Here is a 24,677-nt window from a genome sequence, read left to right as displayed (position 1 = left end):
GCATATACCTTGGTTTGGAGGTTTTGTGATTTTAGGTAGAGACAGGCAGTCACAAAGGATATACTCAGGAGTATGTTAAGACATGCTTGTGAGGCTCCAGTGCAATCAGACATGAGGTAGCTTCCATGGACTCAGAGTTGGGGGCAACACCCCAAGACTGTGGGCTGTGCCTTCCATCTGTCATTTAATCCCAAGCACAGCTAGGGCACTGACAAACCAACAATAGTGATGGTCATACGTGCATGCCATGTGTTTACTGCTCAAGTTAATATTAAGTCTTAGGCGTGTGACTTTTTAAAAAAGATTTATTTTATTTTTATTGGAAAGCCAGATATACAGAAAAAAGGAGAGACAGAGAGAAAGATCTTGCATCCAATGATTCACTCCCCAAGCAGCTGCAACAGCCAGAGCTGAGCCAATCTGAAACCAGGAGCCCAGGAGCCTCTTCAAGGTCTCCCACATGGGCATGGGGTACCAAGGCTTTGGGCCATCCTTGACTGCTTTCCAAGCCACAAGCAGGGAGCCGAATGGAAAGCAAAGCTTCCGGGATTAGAAGCAGCACACCCATATGGGATCCTGGCATGGTCAAGGTGAGAACTTTAGCTGCTAGGCTGCCATAAAGGGCCCACAGGTTTGTGACTTTATATCTCCTCCTACTACACAATGAGATATTGTTATTATCCTGTTACAGATGAAGAAACCAAGCACAGACACAGTCAGGGACAACCCCAGGCACTATACTGGCAGCAAGGTATTCCAGACTTGCACTTGGCAAAGGCATGCTACAGGAGACTCCACCCACACACACACACATACACTGGTAAAAATTGCTAAGAAGCCTAGTGTCACCCTCCAGGTTTAGTCTCAGGAGTATTTGAAGGGTCTGCTTTTCTACCCATGTCCCCTAAGAAAGCCTTTTATTTAAAAAGCAAAGTTATAGCACACATGCAGGCAAGGGGAGAGAGAGAGATGTTCAATACATTAGTTGGTCCTCAAATGTTGCAATATCTAAGACTGGGCCAAGGCAGAAACCAATAGCGTGGAACTCTATCTGGGTCTCTCACTTGGGTGGCAGGAATTCTAGGCATTTGTGCCATTTGTGACTGCTTTCAGATGCATTAGCAGGGCCTTAGATCAGAAGTGAAATAACTGGGACTTAAAATAGCATTAAAAAACTGTTGTTTTAAAACTAAACAACTCAGCCTGTTTTAAAACTGACTCTTTAAATATCACTTGGATAGGCACTGATCACATACATAATTTTATTATTGTATTTCACTATTTACTAAGACAGAGAGAGGTTGAGGCAAACGTTTTACTTCTTTATTGCAATTAGTGTGGATTTTATTTGCCTGTACTTTTCCTTCACTTTGCTGTTGAGTTTCACCAAGGGTTATTTATACCAACTCCATCTAATAATAAGGTTACAAAGCTAATCAGGCTTCACATTTTCCTAAGCAACCGCCACCCCCATATGATTTCCTGCTCCACTCAGCCACTGCTGTTATGATGATAATTATTATCATTTTAACTCTTTTTTTGCAAATTCTGTTTGTAGGATCTTCTGAAGACAGCTTTGGATTTCCACAAACTGGGAAAGCTTGAGTTCAGTGGCATCCGAGGGAATGCCCTGAGTCAGCTAGTGCACCAGATGTATGAGGAATTCCAGGAGATGTACAGGGTCTTATCAGAGTCCTGCTATGACTGCTTGGATCCCCAAAACATGGTAAATCACAGAAGGGCCGAATCACCAGCTTTGTCTCTGTGTGGGCCTTGGCCTGGAATTTTCCTTGTGCATTTCCAGTTGCTCTATGGTCTCCACGGCTTTGTCAATTTTGATTTGTATCAAGAGTGTCCTTCTGTGTGTCAGAAGGTTCTAGGAGTGCCTCTCCCAAACTGCTCTCTGCCCAGGACTGATGATGGATGGCCATGCAGGGTTTCTAACATGGTGAGATGGGTGTGGAATGATGGAGGAGGTTGTGACCAGCCTAGAGCTTCCAAAGGTTTAAGCTAAATAGCATAAACCAGATATGACATAATAAACACTGTGTGATCTTGTTTAAATGGGAAGTCTAACACAGTCCAACTCAGAGTAGCAGATGGCAGATGTCCAGGAACTCAGGGGTGATGAAAATGAGAGGCATCGGTACAAAATTCAGTTACACAAGGCAGAAAATTCGGGAGATCTGATGTATAATATGATGACAACAGTAAACAATACTGGACTTTAAACTGAAATTTACTAAGAATATATTTATTATTTAGTATTCTATTTTATTTGAAAGGCAGAATCATAGAAGCAGAGATAGGGAGAGGGAGATCTTTTCAAACTGCCAGTTAATTCAGTAAATGACCACACCAACTGGAGGCAGGCCAACCCGAAACCAGGAGCCAGAACCCCATCCGGGTCTCCCCTACAGGAGACAAGGGTGTGAGTCCGTGTGCCATCATCAGCTGCTTTCCCAGGTGCATTGGTGGGGCTCTGGCTTAGAGGAAAAGCAGCCAGGACTCAAACTCCAGCTCAGCGCAGGCAGTAGAGTCACAGTGCTGGTCCCTAGAGTGTAGACGGAAAGGGTTCTCATTACCAAAAAGAAAAAAAAAATGAAAACGAAAGAAGAAAAAATACGACTTTATAGAAGGCTTTGGGATATGCTTATCAGCTCAGTTGTGGTGGTCCTTTCACAGTGTATACATCTATCAAAACATCAAATGTACACCTTCAACAAATGCAATTCTTTGTCAATTAAAACTCTTTATAACTGTAAACAAAAAGCTTTAAGCTGCCAGTTGGGACTGCTAAGTGAACGCCAGGCATACCTGGGTAGAAGTTTATCAGTAGCTTGACTCGTGGGTGAAGCTCTGGTCTGTGCCGTGTGAAGGAAAGGCCAGAGCTATGCGTTCCCAGAATGGGACCAAGAATTCCCATCTCACTTGCAACCCCTTGAAAGCCATGACTTGGGAATGCAAACCCACAGGAGTAAAAATAGAAAACAAAATAAAACACTGGAGAAGACATTTTAAGAGTATGAGAGAGAAAAAGTAGAAAGCAAATAGGGCAGAATGGGGCCAGGTTTGTGGTGAAATGACCTAGGCTGCCACCTGTGACAGATGCATTCCATATTGGAAAACCAGCTTGAGCCCTGGCTGATACATTTTCCATCCAGCTCCTTGCCAATGCATTTGGGAAAGCAGCAGATGATGTCCCAAGTCCTTGAACACCTGCTACCCAGGTAGGAGACCAGGATGGAGTTCTGAGGCTCCTGGCTTCAGCCTAGACCAGCCCTGGCCAGAGCAGCCGTTTGGGGGAGTGATCCAGTGGATGGATGGTGAAATTTTTTCTTTCTTGCTCTCACTCGCTCTCCCCTGCTCTCTCTCTCTCTTCTGATAAATGAATACATTTAAAAAATAAATAAAAACAAAAAAATTGTAGCAGGAATCTGCTCTGAGCACCTTCAGACATAATGGGAGATCTTAAATGGCTAGACCCAAAGTGATAGCATGTTCTTAGAAGTCCATTAACAAAAAGAGTAGAAAGCTAGAGCCTGTACCATAGCATAATAGGCTAAGCCTCCACCTGTAGCACCAACATCCCATGCAGGTGCCAGTTCATATCCCGGCTGCTCCACTGCTGAACCAGCTCCCTGGTTATGGTCTGGGAAAGCAATGGAGTAAGTCCTTCGGTGCCTGAACCCATGTGGAGACCCCCAAAGATGTTTCTGGTTCCTGGATTCAGATAGTCCTAGCTCCTACCATTGCAGCCATTTGCGAAATGAACCAGCAGATGGAAAGTCTCTGTCTCTCCTTCTGTATGTAACTCTTTCAAATGAAAATAAATGTTTTTATTTAAGTAGAAAAATAAGGAGCGGTGGCTTTTTTCAAAAGCAGGATATATACTATGTATTTACTATAACATTACAAGATAAAATAGAACAAATCCCTAAGCATAGGAAATACCATCCTCTCCCAAGTTGCTGGGTTTGGGAAATAGAACAATCTCATAAGAAACACATTATTATTGTAGAGCAACAACAAGAAGTAATAATGATTCCACAAACTAGAGATTAGAGTTAACAAAATTCCCTGAAAATCGCTTCACTCTACAGAAGAGGAACAGGGTTGCCAGACCAAGTAACAATGATCAGGGCATCCTCATACTAAAAGAAATCATTGTTTATCTGAAATTCTAATGTAACAGGGTACCCCTATGCTTTTATTGCCAACATTGAGCAACCATAAAAAAACTTGGCTAGTGGCTATGCAAACCCATTCAGGTGTACTGACGATAAAGTTTGCATTACAATGTTTTAACTAACTTACATTCTACCTGAGGGCTGGTTTCATTTTGTTACCATGGGGGAAAAAATAGGATTTTGATTTAGGGGAGAAAGAAAATTAGGTGGTCACTTTGGGAAAGCCCCATTTCTGGGCTGTTGCTACCAAGGTGTGGTTCATGTCAGTTTTTAGGGTAGCATGAGCTGGCACTGGTGGGCGAGAGAGTAGTGATTTTAGGAGGTGGAAGAGCAGGCCACAGAAAAGGGGTTGAAATGACACCAGGCTTACATTTGGTTCAATGGCCATGGTGCAAATAAAATCGCTGCAGTAACAGGGTAACTCTCTAGGCAGATAAAAGAGTTAGTCATGGCATGGTGGATTTCAGAAAACTCAAGCAAAGTTGTTGTACATCTGAGGCAAATACAAGGGCTCTTTAGTGAATAGCACAGTGGGACTGACGTGAACAAAGTCGTGTTTTACTTATGCACCTGTTGGCATCTCTTCAGGAATTTGAAACTGACGTCTCCAAATTTAAGCAGAGAGTGGAAGACTTTGACCGAAGGCTGGGGACTATCTTTATTCAAGCCTTTGATGATGCACCTGGATTGGAGCATGCCTTTAAGGTTTGTACAGGGGGGAAAAAGGGCCACCTCTGAACTTAGACCCACCAAAACCCCACAGGGGTATTCGTCCGTGTCTTTTCCCCGCAAATTTTATCCTCTGTCAAGGAGGAAAGGATGTGAATGTCCTAAAGCAATAGGCAAAATTATTTTCTCAGGATGATTACTTGTGCTTTTCTGAAAAAGTAAACATTGTAGGGCACGGTAAGCTAGTGGCTCAAGTCCTCGCCTTAAACGTGCTGGGATCCCATATGGGCGCGGGTTCTAATCCTGCCTGCCCAGCTTCCCATCCAGCTCCCTGCTTGTGGCCTGGGAAAGCAGTTGAAGATGGAGCAAAGCCTCGTGACCCTGCATCTGCATGGGAAATGAGGCTCTGGTCTCCTGGCTTCAGATTGGCTCAGCCATTGGCTCAACCATTGTGGCCGCTTGGGGAGTGAATCAATGGATGGATGATCTTTCTGTGTCTCCTCTCTGTATATCTGACTTTCCAATAAAAAAATTTTTAAATAAAAAAGTAAACATTGTAAAAGTACCTTTTTTGTTGTTGTTGTTACTTATTTAAGAGGCGGAGAAAGAGACAAAAAGAGCTCCCATCCACTGATTGATTCTCTAAATGACTGCAAAAGTCAAGGTTGGACTGAGCCAAACATGGGAGCCCAGAACTTCATCCAGATTGCCTGTGTGGGTGACAAGGGATTGAGATGACACTCATCAAAGAATTAGATGATTTTGTAATGTTCTATTAACAAAGGCAACAGAGGCTTAAAACCTTTTTCTCCTTCAGACAATGCAAAAGCCTCCAATGCATATAAATTCAGCAAATAAGAGCTTGGGTTTTTTTTTTTTTTTTTTTTTTGTATTTTCAGAATTTGGAAAATATGGGACTGTCGGAGAGGTAGAGAGGTCACCTGAAGCCATACCAGTGCATAGTCTTCCCAACCACTTAATTAGATGGACTTGAGGAGACATGGCCAGTCAGGGTATACCCAGGTCGAAGCCTTGAGTCAGACAGTACAGGCTGGCCAGAACCCTGCACTTTCCTAGGAGCAGGTGTGAGCCATGAACTCAGTAGAAAGTGCTGTTCTCTTGTGCTTCCATTGAGGAAGAGTCACTTTCTACCACCTCCAAAGATCCTATTGGGAAAGGAAGGGCTGGTCCTGAGTCCCTCCTTGGGTGGCTTTTAACACCATTAATGAGTGGTGAGAAAAGCTGGAGTCCAGCTCTCCCACATGACCGCTGTCTGAGGTGGGAGCACATGTAACAAGGAGACTCACAGCTTCCCAGAACCATCGCATATTCGAGCCTAGGCCCACCAGCTCCTGGGGCTTGTCCTCTCCCCGCCTTTTCCACGCTTTGAAATTCGCTGAAACAAAAGAAGTGCTGTGAAGACTGCAATGCAAAATAAGGGGGTGGGAGGTAACCTAAACAGCGTGAAGTCTTTTTTTTTTTAAGATTTATTTTATTTTTATTGGAAAGTCAGATATCCAGAGAGGAGGAAAGACAGAGAGGAAGATCTTCTGTCCGATGATTCACTCCCCAAGTGACCGCAACAGCCGGTGCTGTGCCAATCTGAAGCCAGGAGCCAGGAACTTCTTCCAGGTCTCCCACGCGGATGCAGAGTCCCAAGGCTTTGGGCTGTCCTCGACTACTTTCCCAGGCCACAAGCAGGGAGCTGGATGGGAAGTAGAGCGGAGCTGCTGGGATTAGAACCGGTGCCCATATGAGATCCCGGTGCATTCAAGGCGAGGACTTTAGCCGGTAGGCCACGCCACCGGGCCCAAGAACATGAAGTCTTAAATAGAAGCCATTCATCTTCCAGTTCTAGAACATGTGGCTGTAACTTTACAACGTGCCTGTCATACTCAATTAACCTAAAGCATGGGCAGGCTAACCTGTTTTCCTCAGATGGACAGAGAATAAATATTTGAGGCTATGGACACTTTGTCTAGTCTCAGTCACATATTTTTTTTTTAAACTCTGTCCTTACAATGTAAAAAGAAAAACTTGCGTCATGACCACAGGACAGATTGGCAAGTTTGGCCCACCCACAGGCTGTCCTTTGTCAGTGCCTGGAGATGAGAGGTTACAGTGGAAGGCAATTTGAGAAGCCATGTGCCGGTGTATACTAAATATAACTGAAGTCCTTCATGACCTAGTCTCAGGGCAGCCTCGTAATCAAAAACACACAGTCCAGGAGCCAGCAGTAATTAAAAGCATTTCACATCTTGATTCTGCTGCTCCAGGAAACATCATGAGGTTGGGGTAGTTGTCATGCCCAGGGAACCGTCTGCAGAGCGTCACGCTCGCTGCTGTTCACAGGGAGACTGCTCTCGCAAGCACGTTTGTCTTGCCCTCGTTCTTCAGTTTCAGCTCTCTGAATTCTCCTCAACAGCATCTGCTTTTATTTTTTTTTCCACTTTTCGTTTTCATCATCACCTTCCCCATGTTTCAGATCTCCATTATATAGGTCAATTAAATCTTTCTGGCATCTATAGGTTTTCTTTGTTTTACAGTTTATCCACACTTAAACCAAAGGCAGCCCGATAGATTCCAGCAGACAGGAATCCTACTGTAGAGGCCCAGGGAAAGTGGCAAAACCATGAATATTCACATTTTATGCATTGTTGCTACACCGCCCATTAATGACTGTCCCTCTCCTCCCCTCACATGGGGGGAAAAAGAAGCTTAGAAAGTGTAACTTCTTTCTCTTCCTCCCCTCACAATAGCTGCTGGACATTGCAGGAAACCTGCTTGAGAGACCACTCATTGCACAGGAAACTTCTGAGAAATACCTGGTCCTCATTCAAATGTTCAGCAAAGACCTAGATGCCGTGCGCACCATCCACAGCCAGCACGTCCTAAAGGAGGCAGAGCTCGGTAGGTTTGTCGCCTGGGGATTTTAATGGGAGACTTTTACTGCTGGGCTGGGTGCAAACTCGCTCTTGTTGTGTTTGCTAAATGTCCATAGATAGATGCGTGACATTCTCGAAGAAGAGCAAACCCAGCCTCGTTGCTTGAAATCCCAGACCATCGTGGGTGGTTGTAGAGTGTGCTTGACCTGTGGATTCCCCCACATCCAGAGGGCTGAGTTTGGCAAGCCTGCGGCAGGGTAGCAAAGCCTTGACTGCCTCTGCTCAGCTGACACCTTGGTACAGTGGATGAGTTGACCCTTGTTCAGTGTCGCCACAATGAGTAGTCTTCCGTAGACCTCAGTCCCACAATAGGTTCTTGCATGCCTGAGAGAAGCTTCCCAGCTTTCCCAGTGCCATAGCAACCGTGCTTCTCGTGGGAGAACCAGCAGGAGCCTGCCAAAGGGCAGTAGCAAGTGGAGGTGTGACATCTTCATTTTTATCACACTTCTTTGATGCCCTGCCTTGTTTTTTTTTGTGATAGAAATACGCAAATGCATTGTGTTTTTACTAATGTTTCTGAGCCCTTGTGTATATGCAAGGAATGCTTGTGAGCCACTGCATGGAAGGGGTAAAATAATTCTAAATGGGAGTTGCTAACGGAATGTGAACACTGATTCACTTCAGTTATGAAAAACCATGACAAAACAAGATGAACTGTGGCTGGCAGATCTGTGCAGAGGGCAGTCTTAGCTGGGCCCTGCAAGGAGAGAGACTGACAACAAGGAAAAGGGGCAAAAACTCTGAAGCAAAGACAGGAGCAACCGTGGAAGATCCTCAATCCAGCACTCCCTGGACCCTAATGAGATGTGCTGAGGCATATCAAGTCGGATCAGCTGTGAAGTGTGGGATCCGGTGATGACATCCTCTCAACACAGAAATGAGGAATTCATTATTCAGACTGTGGGAATTCGCTCAAGGTGCATAAGTAGTCAGGTAAAAGGATCACTGTGTTTACAAAAGGTTTCCGAGGAAGGTCACTGAGAATTACTGCTACTGAGAAAGGCATTCCCGCAAAACTCCGTGACCTTCCGGCAATACGTGGGGCTAGTTCCACAACTCCTTACAGTGCACTAACAGAGTCCAAGCCTTCAGAGGCCATGTTGGCTTTCTGCTGCTGTGTAATGAATGAGCACAATGTTAGACCCTTAAACCAACACCCAACTTGGAACTCTGGGTCCTGTGTGACATGACTGAGTACTCAGAGGATCATAAGGCTGATACCGAGGTGTTAGCCTGGCTAGGTCCACATCTTGAGGTCTTGGGGGGAAATGTGCTTCCCAGCTCTTTGTTGATAGAATCCAGTTCCCTGTGATGGTAGGAATGATGTTCCAAGACCTTGTCCAGTTCTAGTGGCACTGCCATGCCTTTAGGCTAGCAATGATGCGTTAATACTCGCATGCCTCCAATCTCAGACATCTTCCTTCTATGACCAGTCAGAAGAAGGCACCTGCTTTTTCAAAAAGATTTACTATTAAATAAATGTTTAACATGTATTGGAAAGGCAGATTTACAGAGAGAAGGAGAAACAGAAATATCTTCCATCTGCTGACTGACTTCTCAAGTGGCTGCAACTGCCAGAGCTGTGCCGATCTGAAGCCAGGAGCCAGGCTCCTCTTCCAGGTCTCCCACACGAGTGCAGGGTCCCAAGGCTTTGGGCTATCCTCGACTGCTTTCCCAGGCCACAAGCAGGGAGCTGGATGGGAAGTGGAACAACTGGGACATGAACAGGCATCCATATGGGATCCTGATGCATGCAAGGTAAGGATTTAACCACTGAGCCGTCACACTGGGTCCAGCACCCTGCTTTTAAAGAGTCAGCTGATTGGGCCAGGCCCACCTTGGTTCCACTTTTTTGCCTTTCCATATAGCATGATCCCAAGGTGACATGTTAGCATAACCACTGTTTACGTCCATACTTTAGCCTGTCACAGATGATAGGCAGTCAATGGAAATAATGGGATGCAGTCCTTGTGAAGTAAAGGAGGGAGCCAGTCTTTAGCTCTTGTTGGAATTGGCACCAGAGAGTTGACAACGTGCTAATTTTACCACAGAAAATATTCTTCTTTTTTTTTTTTAAGGAAATCTCACATTCCTTAAAGTTTAAGGACTAATTACAAGCAAACAAACCCACTGTGTAGACTGAAATATGGTATTCAGGCTGCACTAACTTCAGTCAAGTGATTCACAATGCACATGGCCTACCTCATTTCTAACCGGCCTGAGATCTCACAGAAGCTCCATTTGCTCATTAAAAAGGGAAGATAATCCTATTTTGCAAATGTGGGAACTGAGGCCCAGAGTGATGGAGTTGTCTGTTGAAGATGGTGTTTCTCTGCCCTAACTGTACAATCAGGATCATCTTGAGATGAAAATAGCCATCGTGGGTGGTATGCTTGGCCTAGCAGTCAAGATGCCCCTTGTGATGCCCGCATCCCAGATATCAGAGTGCCTGGGTCGAAGTTCCAGCTCTACTGCAATTCCAGTTTCCTGACAGTACGCATTCTGGGAAGCTATGGGTGATGGCTCAAGTTCTTGGGTCTCTGCGAGCCATGTAGGAGACATGGGCCAAGTTCCAAGTTCCTGGCTTTAGCCTGGCCAAGCCCTGGCTTGTTGAAGACATTTGGGGAGTGAGATATCAGATGAGATCTCTCTTTCTCTCTCTCTCCTATCAACTATCCCTTCTCTATTTCTATCTTTCTACTTTTAAAATTAAGAAAATGAAGGCTTTTAGCAATAGTGAGGGTCTGGGCCAGATGCAGTAGCCTAGTGACTAAAGTCCTCGCCTTGCATGTGTCAGGTTCCCACATGGGTGCCAGTTTGCATCCCAGCTGCTCCACTTCCATTCCAGCTCCCTGCTTGTGGCCTGGGAAAGCAGTCGAGGATGGCCCAAAACCTAGGGACCCTGTGCCCACATGGGAGACCCGGAGAATCTGCTGGCTTCAGATTAGCTCAGCTCTTGCGTGAGTGAACCAGCAGATGGAAGATCTTTCTCTCTGTGTATCTAGCTTTCCAATTAAAAAATAAATCAAACAAATCTTTTAAAAATAATGAGTCCAAGGGATGAGCCATTCCTAGATCAATGAAGTCAGAACACAGCGTTAGATCCCTTGGTGCAGTTCATATCCTCCCACAGTCCATAGTTCCTTCTCTTCAGTAGAACACCAGGGTGTCCTCCCAGGAGCGCATCAGTGTGAGTCCAGGGTGACATCAGCCTGGGGTAGATGAGGAAGTGATTCCCAAGTCAGTGGAAGAGGGAACTGGGCAGGGAAGCTCAGCCTTGCCTCATCTTGGCTGTTGTCGCATCCCCAGGGTTCTCCTCTGTGCACAAGAACATGCCTGCTGTGGCCGGGGGCCTCCGCTGGGCACAGGACCTGAGGCAGCGCATCCAGGGTCCCTTCAGCAATTTCAACCGCATCCTACATCCGTGAGTATCTTATTCCTGAAGGGCACGTTTGTTCCCACTCTGCCTTCTGACTGGCCTAACGCATGAAAACCAGCTGCGTCTCTTTCCACATCCACCAGGGGGCCAGGAGCCTCCCTCCAAGCAGGAACCATGTTGGAAGATTTGGACCAAGGAGCCGAGCCCTCTGGGTTGAATGAGGCTTAAGGGGGAACCACAAGCTGACTCCTTTAGTTCTCAGGGAATTCTTCCCTGGACACTCCTTCCTTCAACACAATATCTCTGTGAAACCTTGGCCACTAGGAAAGGGCGTTTCCTGCCTCATGGTGCCAGGGTCTCCTGTGCTAGGGCACCAGGAGGCTCTTGTTAGAGACGCAGCTTCTGAGGCCTCACCTGCCACCTATGTGGCATCTGCATGTGGGCTGCTCCTGCAGTCCGCTTCTTCAGCAGACTCCTGCAGGGATGCTGATGGCAACTGTCGCCCAGTGCGTGGCCCCTGGAGCTTGAACCGAGCCAGGGGCCTCTTGGCTGCCAGCAGTGGGAAGGGAGCCTGTCTCCAATTCCCCTTTCTAAAAGATTGGATGTTTGTTGAAGGCACCCAGCTTTTGAAGAATGTACCAGACAATGGCATATGGATGCTTTGCATCCATAGGTGGAACCTGTCGAGGGGACAGCTCTAAATACTTTCAGATGCCAAGGAAATGCATGGACCCGTGAGGCAAATGCCGTAAGACCACCCCTCACCTTACATATTGCCAAACAGAAAAGCAGCCCCACCACGAGCAGTCTCCTCCGTATTAGAGAAAAGCTGGGGATGTGGATTTGAAACTCAGATGTCCAACTTCAGAACCAGCAAGGATTCCATCTCTCTCTCTCTCTCTCTCTCTCTCTCTCTCTCTCTCTCTCTCTCTCTCTCTCTCTCCAGATTCACAGAGGCTTAACAAGGCCCTGTGGATCGGGTTTGCCTGGTGGGCAACTGTCTGAACCGCCTGCAGCCTCTGCTCCACCTGGCCAGCCTCAGTATTTCACAGCTGTAGAAAACGAGGCAGAGAGAAGTGAGGTGGTGTGTACAAGGTCTGAGAGACAGCCCGCGAAAGGACCGGAATGGGGCACCAGGCTTTCAGGGTTCACAGCCCGGTGGTGGCCTTTGTGTCACAGGCACCAACCTGACTTTGCCTGGGAGGGGCATGACGTTGGCTGAGGGGAGCACCTGTGCTTGTTCTGCAGCTCTTGCTGCTGGCCAAGCTTGGGCAGCACTCAGAGGGCCCAGTCCTCATGGCTGAGTTCCTTGGGGGTGGCGGAGGAGATGCCAGCAAGCCCTGTTGCTTCCTCTGCCAGCGTGAGGTCTTACGGGGAAGCTCAAGGGACCCTCTGTAGAATGCTGGCATTGGTTTAAAGAGCAAATGGACTTTACCGAATCTTTGCCATACACCGCATGCTCTTGCCAGCAAGACAAACACAAAACAGACCCCCTTGTGTATGAATGTGAAGGTTTCTGAAAACTGAAGCTGCTTCCTCATTTTCCCCCAGCAGCCGGACTTTTCATTAAGCAATGCCAGGGGCATCAGAACAGGAAACACGGCCGCGGGTAACAACTGCTGGAGCCTGACTCTGCCCACTCTTTCTTCTGTGGCTCACTGCCATCCTGCTGTGTGTGTGTGTGTGTGTGTGGTACACGTGTGTGCAGGCGTGTCTGTGGGTTTCATATGCACGCCTCTTGGGAAGTGAGAGGTGACAAGACCCTCATGGACTCCAGGATAAAGAACAGCTGTGTTCCCGATCCATGTGTCCCTGGTGGATTTGGGGAAGGGAGGAGTATCTTTGTATTCCACCCCTGGCTAGCCTCCACATTCCTGGGAACTGCTTCCTCAGACTCAACCAACAGAGAATCTGAAAAAGTATCTGAGAAAAACAAAATTATATCTACTGAACATGTGCAGATATTTTGCTTGTCATTATTCCCCAGACAATACAGTCTAACAACCATTTGCATAGCACTGATAGTGTAAAACAGCATGTGTGCCAGTTCTGTGGAAATCCTAAGCCATTTTATGTGAGGGGTTGAAACTCCCACGGATTTTGTGGTGTTCAGACTCCCGCAGATAGCGAAGACCGTGCCTAGTGTGTGTTGGCACAAACATTGTTGTGTAATCTGTGTTTATATGCATATGCATGAGTAAACATTATATTACCATAGGCATATAAATATGCATATGTGAATGTGTGGATACACCAGTATACGCATATAACACTATTTAAATTGTACTTTTTAATTATTATTTTCCATGATTCGGTTTTGTAGGTACTCTGCTCCCTCTGATTCCCCCCCACCCCATATTATTACAGTAGTGTAGTCCTTTCGTAACAGTTACAAGTTTAACACTCTGCTGTTTAAGTACATCATAGCATTGCAGACTAGACAAAGGGAGAAACTGTTGTATCATATTGTCAAAGTTTGTCTAAAACTGTTTCCCTGGGAGTCCTCCTTTTATTCGGGAGTAGAGATAACTACTGCAATATATCTTCACTTCCCAGTATGCTAGTCTCTATTATGCATACATACATTTATATTTTATATACATATTTCTGCATGTTTAATGCTTATATGTGTATATATATGTGTGTGTCTATATATATGTAGTGTGAGTGTGTGTGTTTGTATATAGCATTGGCAGTTTTTTTCTTAAATAGGGAAAATTATAGCCTATGAAATTTTTCTTTAATACCTTCAGATTCTGGAGAGATCGTTGCCATGTGTATGACCAGCTAAGCCCGGTGAGGGAGTTGATGGGACCATAGGCAGAAAGGATGGTGCCATCCTGGTCACCTGTGGGGCCGCCTGCATTTCAGGATGTGCAGAAGCCCTCTACTGGCCAGAGGAGGAAGTGCAGCAGGAAGAACGCAGCTCATTTAGGGCCATTTGGAAAGCAGCCCAAGAGGCTGTTCAGTCTCTTCTTTATAGGCCACAACTTGACTCCTCGGGCCCTTACTTTGACTTTTTCTGACTCCACATTTTTCCCTCCCCTCTCTTGTGTATGGATACAGCTGCATGAAATCTGCCGAAGGAAAGAGGATGATACAAAAATATGAAGACACACTCTCCCTGCTGGACAAGTAAGCAGCTTCCAGGACTGTATGGTTCTGCAAAGTGTGTGTGCCCACCCTCCCCACCCACGACACCCAGGCCTCCTGCTTCTGGGGGGGTGCGTAGATTCCCTGGCATCTTGGACCTGCCCACTCTGTGCTTGGTGTGGAAACCACAGCATGTAGAAGTATAGCACTTTACGGGATGGGGAGTGGCGCACACAGGATCTGTGGAGATCACGGCTGTAGTCTAGAATCAAGCACCTGTCCAGTGTGGTTTTCCCCAAGAGCTGACTTCACAGAGCTGGAAAGAAATGGGGCTGCTGTTCGCACCACTCAGAGATCAGCGTCACAGAGACGCACAGCGGCTGTTCGCCAAGCAGAAAACCGTGCACGGTCCACACTGCAGGAAGGGAAGTTAGCTTTGAAAAGTTCCCCCGCACCCTTTCGTGGAGGTAGCACAAAAAAAGCCACATGTTGGCTCCTTGCAAGCCAAGTAGGCCTTTTGGGGGGGACACAGGATCTCTAGAAGCAGCCGACAATCTCGCCATCTGGTCTGTCTCCTGGCTCAGGACAGGAAGAGGCAGACATTAGGATTCGGACTATGATTAGCGTTGTTTCAGACTCTTGCTCTGGCAGTCCCTCTATCTGCCCAGTGAGCCACACTTTATCCCTGAGGCCTTACCGTAGCTTCATGTATATCTCTGCCTGCTGATCCTGACCACCGGCACCTGCCTGGGAGGCATGACCCTCTGCAGCCCAAACCACTTGCAGCAGCAGCTTCCTAACCCTCCTCCCTGGCTCCACATCAGTGCTTCCTGGTGCCGTCATGGTGACCAAAGCCCATCAAGGCTCCCCCAGCAGTTCCCTCATCTCCTCACAGTGGCATGAAAAGCCTTCCCTTTCACCATGTCCAGTCTCCGAGACAGTGTCCTCTTGTTCCTTGCACACAACTGTGCAGTTTCCCGCCTCTGCCTTGCAGCCGTGCAGAACTCCCCCTAGAAATGCCCATTGCCCTTTCAGCATCCAAACTGCTCATCCTCCGAGACTCAGCCAGGCATCGCCTCCTCACCTCCCCCTGACATTTTCTCTGTGACCCTCCACTCCCCCACCTCTGTTGTTAGGCATCCAGTGCCCTGCGCGTTTCTCCAGGACTGAAGCCGCTGCACTGCATTGCAATGATCTCTTTATTTGGCTGCATTCACAATGAGGTATTGTTTTATGACTCAAGCCAGGCACATACTGTGTTCCATCAGTCTGGAATAACTGAATATCGAGTGCCCTTGAGTTTCGTGAAGATTCAGTTGGGAGCACATCTTATCCAGTCACTTTTTCCAATGTTTACAGAGACAAATAACAATGCTTCTTAGCCCCTTGCCAGGAAAGATTATGCCATCTTTCTACTCCCTTTGATGTAAGATAAGCCATTTCTAGAAATCAACCGTTTGCTGCAGGGGCTTGGATCAGTGGCAAGTGGTGTCTTGGGTTCACACACTGGAACACAACCAAGGTGTGGAGAACCTGCGAGGGCACTTACGGGGTGACTGTCCTCTCTGATCCTCACAGGTATGAGACAAGGCTTTATGAGGACTGGTGTCAGACAGTGTCCGAGAAGTCTCAGTACAATCTCTCCCAGCCACTTCTGAAACGAGACCCAGAAACAAAGCTCATCTTCGTCAACTTTAACCCACAGGTCAGTCGGGCGGGGAGAACTTCCTTTTGGGTTCCTGGAAAGTTTATTTGAACTTTGCTGATTGCAAAAAGCAAAAAGAGCTTTGTAAAGGAACGTGCAAAAGCTTCTCAAATATCACCGTGGGCCTCTCTGGGGCATGAATCCTGCCATGCAGTGTTTGCTTAAGTCACTTGCATTCACGTTTTTCTGCAGGGCTAGTCAATATGGTTGCTTTTATTTGGCACCACAGGACATAATTGCAAAATGCCACTGGCCGTTGAATACCAATCGCAGCCCACTGGGCTTACATTGGACAATTAACTACACATGAAAGTCTCTGGCTGTTACACCAGAGAGTCAGGTCCATGAGTGGAAGACTTGGGTCCCACCCATGAGGAGCCCACAACCTGGTCGGGAGCCTGTCTCTGAATATCCAGAAATGCAGCTGTATCAGAGATGACCTGTGACAAATCCCAAAGAAACGGCTTGGGAACTCCAAATCTACACTAGTGGCTTTCAACTGGGTGTTTTTTTTTCCTGCCCTTTTGCTTAACTTAAAAGAGGTGCTAATATCATCTGATGGATAGATACCGGGGCAGTACCAAACTTTCCACAACGCAGACTGTGTTGCCTTACAGTCAGTCTTTGCTCGTTTGGAGAGCCCTACTCTAGATAACCAGAGGAGTGGAAGTAAGTGCAAGCCGCAGCCACCAGGGGAAGCCTCATGCTGGGGAAGGGGCTGGGGGACGCCGTGCTCAGACGAAAGCATCTCCCGAAAGGCGCTAGAGACAGACCTGAAAACCACACTGGCAACATATCGGTGTCTGTCTCTGGAGAAAACTGCAGTTAAGGAGAGCATTCGTTCTCCTCCCAGCAAATCCAGTCAACAAAAGACTGAAACATCCATGTCTCCAACTTGGGCAGCACTCGAGTTGACCTAACTCACTTAACTCCTTGGAAGTATTTTATCAACATCCACCATGAATCGTATTGAATACTAAATGCCCAGATCTGGCTTGTGGATCACCAAGGAGGCCACAGTCACGTTACAACACAGTGATTAAGTTCTTCATGGGAGACACTATTGACAATGGGCCAGCCTCTTCTGCCTCCATGTGTAGCACACTGTGGGTACCTGACAGGTGTATGCAGGTGACAGAAGGGAAAGGAGAGTGCAGGAAGAGAAGAGGGCAAATAGCCAGCTACCTAAACCTGAGCATGAGTTCATGGTGGACTACCGCAAGGACAGTAAGTCAAAGATGAGCTTGACACCCAGTTTCAAACAATATGGCCATCTCAGTGTTGCTAATATTCAGAATTCACAGTAACACATTCAGCAGGGACTCGACCACAAATTCGTGTCTGCAGGCGCAAGACAAGAATTCTACAGGCTCAATTTTTTTAAATTGGTGTGAATTATTTACTCAAATTATTTTACATATCCCATTTAGTGAATTTCCATTTTTTGCAGGTTTACCAGTCCATATTTCACTAACTCTAGGATGCATATTTTTCATATTGGCATCTCTGAAATTGGTATGTGTTTATAGTTTAATAGCTACATATTTTTTTTCCTTTATTCCTTAGCTGGATATAAATTAATAGTGAGTCTTACAATTGATGACATCTTAAATTAGATGAAGCATGGTGCAAATAATAATGTTGCATCCATTCTTGATTATTTCATTAGGATAAATATCCAAAGGTGCAATTTCAGAGCTAAGTGATATTCAGATCTTGAGACTTCTATGCACACCATAGAATTGTTATTCAGAAAGATAGAATTCAGCCATCCTCCTAGTCACAACATACCCTTCATTTTTTTGAATAATTTCTCATCTGTAGAAACAAGAAAAAAAATAAACGCTCTTTCTACCTGGATATTTTTTATTTTCTATTCAATTGTAAATTTTGTTTTAACTTGCATTTATTTGAGTAATAGTGACTACTAGTAAACTTGAACTTCATCGTACTGTGTCATTGGCCATTTACTTTTCTTGTTCCTCTACGAGTTCCTTATTTACTTACCCTTTTTTGGCCTGTGAAACTGTCGGAGTATTTCTCAGCTGCTAAGAGACCTTCTTCCAATATGTTGATGTTTGTCAACTGATTAGACGTATGGTGCTCTTGGGCTCCTGCCACCAACATGGGAGACCCTGGCTGAGATCCCAGTTCCAGCCTGGGCCAGGTCTAGCTCTGGTAGATTGGCAGCCTTTGGGAGTCATATGACATCTCTGTTCCCATCTCTGCCTCTGTCTCTCTTTCAAGTAAATTAAATAAATAAGTCTCTAGAAACTTAAAGGAAATTGTGAGATGATCTAACAGACACTTGTGCTCCATCTGCAGTGATGTAACCTTGTCTATGAATGAGGGTGGTCCTAGCTGGTTAATCCACCTCCTTTCGCTCTCTCTCTCTCTTTTTTAAAATTTTTATTTTTGATGATGATTACATGGTTGATTAGGGTGGGAAGAATGGAGAACTAGGGAAAAGTGGGTGAAATCATTATTTCCAAATTTTGTGTTTCTTCTCTGGGGGAAGGGGTGAGTTAAAACAGGAAACCACACTCAGCCTCCTAAATGTCCCAGTACTCAGGGCACTGCCACCCGATATCAACCCAGGGTCCCAATGTAATGCCTGTTCCAAGGGTTCTGCCCAAGTGTTTTGGATAGTTCTGAAATGCTGTCGATTTTGCCAGTCCAAGGGTGAGGCAGCCCTCCCAATGTCCATTGGCTGCCATAGTCAACCTCAAGCCTGCATTCATCCAGATTATTGCTGTCATCATTTGCTGGGGTAGTTGTCAGATTTGTTCTGTTCTTCCTGTGCTATGGTACCAGATGGCTGCCATATTCTCCATGCGCATCCACTGCTCTGCCTTTTTCACTCGCAGGCAGGCCCCAGGACCAGGGCCAGGTGACCTGAGCTTTGCCAGATCTACACCTGGGGCTCACAACCTGGCATCCACTGACACCAGGCTGACATGGCTCACCTCACCTCAGCAGCCATTATTGTGTTGCACAGCCTGGCTCAGTCCAGCTCCTGCTGGTGTGTGCTACACCATGTCCTGGTTCTCATATCTGCCAGCAGATGTTATAAACTGGCCCAGCCTAGTCTGTATCCAGACCTGACCCACATGTATGCCAATGGGTACTGTAACCTGGCATGGTCTGGGCTGCTCTTGCCTTGGTTCTTGTGCTCGCCTGCAGGGACTGTGTCCCTATGAAGGAGTTTCCCAAGCTCCTCTGTCGGGTCTTCTCCTGGTGGCAGTTCTCACTCACACCAGTGGGTCCTTGGCCCAGGTTGACTTTGTGCCCCTCTCAGAAACAGTGGCCTTGCTCAACCAGCCCACACCCATTCTGGCTGTTACTGTTGGGTGTTGCAGCTTTCATGTGGTTCAGTGGGAGTCAAGACCTAGCCCAGCCCATTCTACACCCACCTTGGCATTCATGAGTACCAGTGGGTGCTAGAGGGCAGCCCAGTCTGTAGCTTCCCAGACCCAGTCCACACCCTCACCGAGGGAGGCTGTAGCCATGTCCAGTCCAGCCTGCTACTCTCAGTCCATCTCTTGTGCCCACCAGTGGTAATCCTAACCCAGCTGGGATGTTCCCTTAGATCCCCAGCCAGGCCTGTTCCCATCCACAGTTCTTGGGTGTGTCAGCAAGATTGCAGTTCCACAGGGGTGAGCCCACATAACCCCCCACAGATTCTGCCACCAGACCCAATTGTCTGACATGCTAGTTACTATCAGGGTCCATCCTAACTTCGCCTTTCTCCTGCTCTCTCACTGTGTGCCAGTGAGAGGTGCTCAGTGATGGTCAATGCCAACTGCCCCAGCTCAGGTCTCCCACATGTGCTGGTGCTTCAGACTACCCTTTAAAGGTCTTCCCATTCCCCCCTCCGAACTCCTCAGTCTCAGCATCCTTGCTTACCTGAAGGCACAGTGGCCTTGTCCATGGATGTCCCTCAGTCATCATTCCTCTCCTGGATATGAATCCTGAGGTCCTTGCTCAGTGTCACTTGTGCCGTAGCCCCTACCCCATGTAAGCCCACATGCCAGCTGGGTCGAGGCAAGAAAACCTCAAGCAAGCTTCCTGAAGTTGCCCGCTGTTCCTGCCGAACAAGCGGAATCAAGGTGACTCCAGGAGGGCACAATCCACCTCCTTTCAAACCTGTGGTTGGAATGGCTCAGCCAGCATTGGCCTGTCTGCAGCAGCGTGGAAGACAGAGCTCTCCCCATTTGTCACCAGCGTCTCCTCTCCCCGTTTCTTGTTGCACATTGCCTGGAATGCACAGACGTGTTGAACCTTTGCTGCTTTCTGACATAATTTCCTTCTGCTTGTTTTTTACCCCTCTGAGACTGGATTTAAGCGCACCCCAGCTACAGCTCCTTGTGTTCATTCCTCCCTCCAGCTGACTTCAGTGCTGAAGGAAATGAGCTATCTGCAGCCCAGGCAGATTGGGCCCATCCCGGAGACGGCAGCAGCCATGTTCTCCTCCAGGGAGTTTTATCGGCAGCTCGTGGCTCATTTGGAGTTAATGACCAATTGGTACAACAAAATTATGAAGACCCTGCTAGGTGTGGAATTTCCACTAGTGGAGCAAGAGTTGCAAAATATCGATCTCCACCTGAGAGCAGCAGAGGAGACTCTGAACTGGAAAACAGAAGGTAACAGGGCACCACCTGGAGTGTGACAGAAATGCTGAGATTCAAGATTTAATAATGTTCACAGAACCTCAAATTAGTCCCTGGAAATCAGATTTGCATTTGAAAATCCTTCTCTCAAACACTCATCCAAGTAGAGAGAAGGCAAGGTTTTCTCTTTGTCCTTTTCTGTGCACATGATCAGCAGATTTTTAGAAAACTTTGTTGTCATACATTTCGTGGGTTCAGAGCTTGCATAAAATGTCCCCAAGTCTCCAGCTAGGCATTCATGAATGAGAGCTCTTCCTGTATCGTCATTACTATTTAACGTTCTTAACTAGACAACAAACTTCCTGAAAGAGGAAACCATTTGTTTACTTCTCTTGGTGACCCCCAATTCAGTGACTGTTACAGCGGGTAGCAGAGGTAGGGTATTGTCTGAAAGACTGCAGGGAGAGACATGAGGTGCAGGAGATGTGTTCCCTGCAGACAAGGAGCTCACGTGAGTGGGGTGACAGACATATGTATAACTGAAATGTGTGACGGTCACAAGAAACCATCTTAAAGTATGATGAATCGCAGGGGGGAGGGTCTAGACGGACTTGGATTAGGTCCTTAGAAGAGTTCACATTAGAAAAGGAGGTCAAAGGCATGAAAGTCTTGGAATGCAGTTGTAAACAAGTGAGAACTTTATATACAGCATCTGTACTTTAAATATAGTGCAATTTTGGCAGCTGCGTGTCATGTCTGTGTTTCTCCTCCTCCACAACAGGATTGTGATAAAAGTTGGCTTTTTAATATAAATAGGAAGGAAACTGTTCCAAGGGTAATGAGATAAATCTATGCAGAAAAGTTTTTTGAGACCCATAAGTGTTAAAGCTGTACTTTTCCTCGCAACTAGCCCATTAGCCATGCCCCTGCAAGCGCTTTGAATTAATTGTGTTTCTTTTGGAGAGCAGGCATTTGGGATTATGTCATTCAAGTTACGAACAGTATTCATGATCTTGAGCGACGAATTCAGAAAACTAAAGACAACGTGGAAGAGATTGAAAGCATCATGAAAGCGTGGGTGACTCCGATATTTAAGAGAAAAGATGGGAAAAAGGAAAGTCTGCTTTCTCTGGAGGATCAACACAATCAAATGGAAAAATACTACAATCTTATCAAAGAATCTGGCCTTAAGATTCACGCTCTTGTTCGGGTAAGAATGACCCTCACCGTATGAGCATGGGGAAACCGTGAAGACGTGCTTGGGTGCGAGAAGTGATATATAAATTGCAATGATCAATATATGTCATGTCATCTGCAATCAATGATACAAATTAATGCTGACAGCAAAAACATAAAATCAACACTAACAGGGAGAATGAAAAGCCACATCGTGATATCATTGTATCAAAATCTGAAAAGTGGCATCAAGTTGTGTACCTAACCCCAAAGATGTAGAGGGAGATGCCAGGGGCATAATCCTAAATGACTCACTATACAAATTGTCACATCTCCAGCTGACCCCCACAGTCTATAGTGTGGTTTTCCGATATCATCTCTATAAGCTAGTTCTATACAACCTAAAGAAGTGAATGATATCCACAGAATTCCTAACCGCATTTGATAAGAGAAGTACAGAATGCTGCACTTCACAGTATTTCGCCCTGTGTTAGGGTGAGGGCAGTGTTGGATAGGTTGACTCATGCTAGAAGTCAGGAATGAATCGTACTGTGGATTGTCTGTGTTCTGAACACACCCAAGAGCCAGGAAGCCTGAAGCAATAATGATGACCAGAGTTAGGTCAAGGAGACAATTGCCCAAATTTTGACTTTGGGAGATAAAGAGTTCTTCAAATTGATTTATTTTTTTAACCCCTTCTGGAACCATATTCAGTGCTTTTCATCCACCTGTAAGCCGTTTCCACAACTGTCCTAGGCACTGTATATTGAATGTCAGGTACATATGATGCAGTCCCTGCTTTGAAGTAGAAGAAAACAACAGGTGAAATCAAGAAATTGCTTCTTATTGAAAGCTGTATGGATGCATACTTGTATTTACCTATCTACCAACCCATCATCTCTCATCAGCCTATCGGCCTACATCTATTAATGATGCATGTTCAAGTCTGTGCTTTTGGAAGTCAGAGTAAGAGAATAGTTTAGAGAATTAAATTGCTTAATCTGTGAGATGAGCACAGCATCCTGGAATGGGAAGACCTTTAAAGGGTAGTCTGATATCTCTATCTCTATCTCTATCTCTATCTATTCCCAATATGTACTTTATATAATATATAGTATATAAAATGTTATATATGTGATATATATATATATATGTATATTTAATTTTAGTTTTCTAGAGGTCAGCCTGAAAATAACCACAAATGCCTCAAGCCAAACTAGTCGTTGCAGAAGTTACTCTAGAAACTCGGGCATTAATAATTCCTGTGCCAGCAAACCAGCAAGTCTGGTTGCTATTTTTACCACATGTGAAACACTGAACTAGGCACTGTGTGTATTGTTTCATTTCATCCTCATGGATTCTTCACTTTTGATGTGATTTCCTTTTGTAAGCAAAGGGACAGCTTAAATTCATTACCGATAGCCATCTTGCTAATGAGAAAAGTTGGCTTACAACAAGTATACATTTACCCAATATATTATTATTCAGTCTCCAGTGAGCTAGGAGGCCCCTTTAAACCAGATGTAAGACTTGGTAATTAAGCCTTTAAATGACTTTCATATTTTGATAATTGAATTCTCTTGGAGTAGAAGCTGCTAAACAGAAACTTCTTGAAAAGAGAGAGGTTTAGTATTTTTTCTGCTCATTGATACATAGCAGGTGCTGTATAAATGCTGAATGAAATAATTGAGTACTTACTTTTGATGTTTCTCTATTCAGATAGATATAGTTTTATAGAAGGCCATAGTTCCATAACTTGATTTTTAAAATGTTTAACCTTGTCATTAGTTTTCTTCTTACAATATCCTGCAAAAATGTGTCATTGTATGGCTACACCATGATTTGAATAATTCATCCTATCACTGGACATTCATAGAGGACAAGTTATATATTTATTAAAGTTGTGGCATAGTATACACATGCAGTACATGGAGTTTAGTTGGTTTTAACAAGTATTTACAACTACCACAATAAAGAATATTGTCATAACCCTACAAAGTCCACCTGTCTGCCTTTCCAATGCAATCTACTCCATCCTCTCACCTCCCCATCAATCACCAGTTAGATTCTGTCACTGTAGTACATTTATTGCATCTGAGCATGTGATACAAATGAACTAATGCAGCATGTACTCTGTTTACACCAAGTATTAAGGGCTCAGAATTCAGCTATATTATTGCACATATTAAATAAGAGCATGAATACTAATGTACTTCAAAAAGTTCCAATAAGCAGACTTGAATGAGAAGTTTACCTCGGTTCTTAGAAAAAAAAAAAAACTTTAAATACTTGAAGAGTTTTTTCATAATGCACATTTTTTATGAACTTCTGTTACTATAAAAGAGTTTGTTCATCCAACCCCCCAATGATACACTTCAACGTATTTATAGAGTTTGACTATTGTAATTGAAGCCCCTATGTACAGTCTTAAATAAACTGTTCTTTTAATTGTTTTTTATTCTTTTCCATGATGCAGTTTTATAGATACAGGGATTCCCCCTTTCCCTCCCTTTTCTCCCTTCCCATGTTCCCCTCCCCCATTTTCCCCCATATTATTACAATATTTTAGCCCTTTCCTAGCAGTTACAAGTTTAACATTCTGCTATTTAGGTATATAATGGCCTTGTAGCCATAGAAAAGATAAAGAATCTTGTATCATATTGTCAAGGCATATTTAATTGTGTCGCTGGGAGTCCTCCTTTTGTTTGGAAGACGGCTACTGCAATGGATTTTCACTTCCCAGTGTGCTAGTCTCCATTATGCAGTTCATTCTATAGACGTATGTTTTCATTGCTTTTGAGAATTGCAGGATCATAGGGAGGCACTTGCAATTCTTCGAAGCAGTTGTGTGATTTAACACTTGAGTTAACAGAGCAATAAAGTGTACTTTACCTCTTCACCAGATTATCT

General features: G+C 45.3%; 1 protein-coding gene across 1 annotated transcript in view; it reads left to right on the top strand.

The window, feature by feature from the left end:
- The window catches only part of DNAH9 (dynein axonemal heavy chain 9), a 305,997-nt gene that overhangs the window by 28,153 nt on the left and 253,167 nt on the right, over positions 1-24,677 (top strand). The window contains exons 7-14 of the mRNA XM_058676055.1: positions 1,559-1,726; positions 4,779-4,895; positions 7,619-7,769; positions 11,114-11,228; positions 14,250-14,318; positions 15,855-15,981; positions 20,369-20,624; positions 21,560-21,801. Coding sequence (XP_058532038.1) covers positions 1,559-1,726; positions 4,779-4,895; positions 7,619-7,769; positions 11,114-11,228; positions 14,250-14,318; positions 15,855-15,981; positions 20,369-20,624; positions 21,560-21,801 — 1,245 coding nt within the window. The remainder of the gene's footprint in view (positions 1-1,558; positions 1,727-4,778; positions 4,896-7,618; positions 7,770-11,113; positions 11,229-14,249; positions 14,319-15,854; positions 15,982-20,368; positions 20,625-21,559; positions 21,802-24,677) is intronic.

Source organism: Ochotona princeps, chromosome 17 (genome assembly GCF_030435755.1).
Source record: "Ochotona princeps isolate mOchPri1 chromosome 17, mOchPri1.hap1, whole genome shotgun sequence".
Taxonomy (NCBI): Eukaryota; Metazoa; Chordata; class Mammalia; order Lagomorpha; family Ochotonidae; genus Ochotona; species Ochotona princeps.
This window is presented reverse-complemented; position numbering and strand designations above follow the sequence as displayed.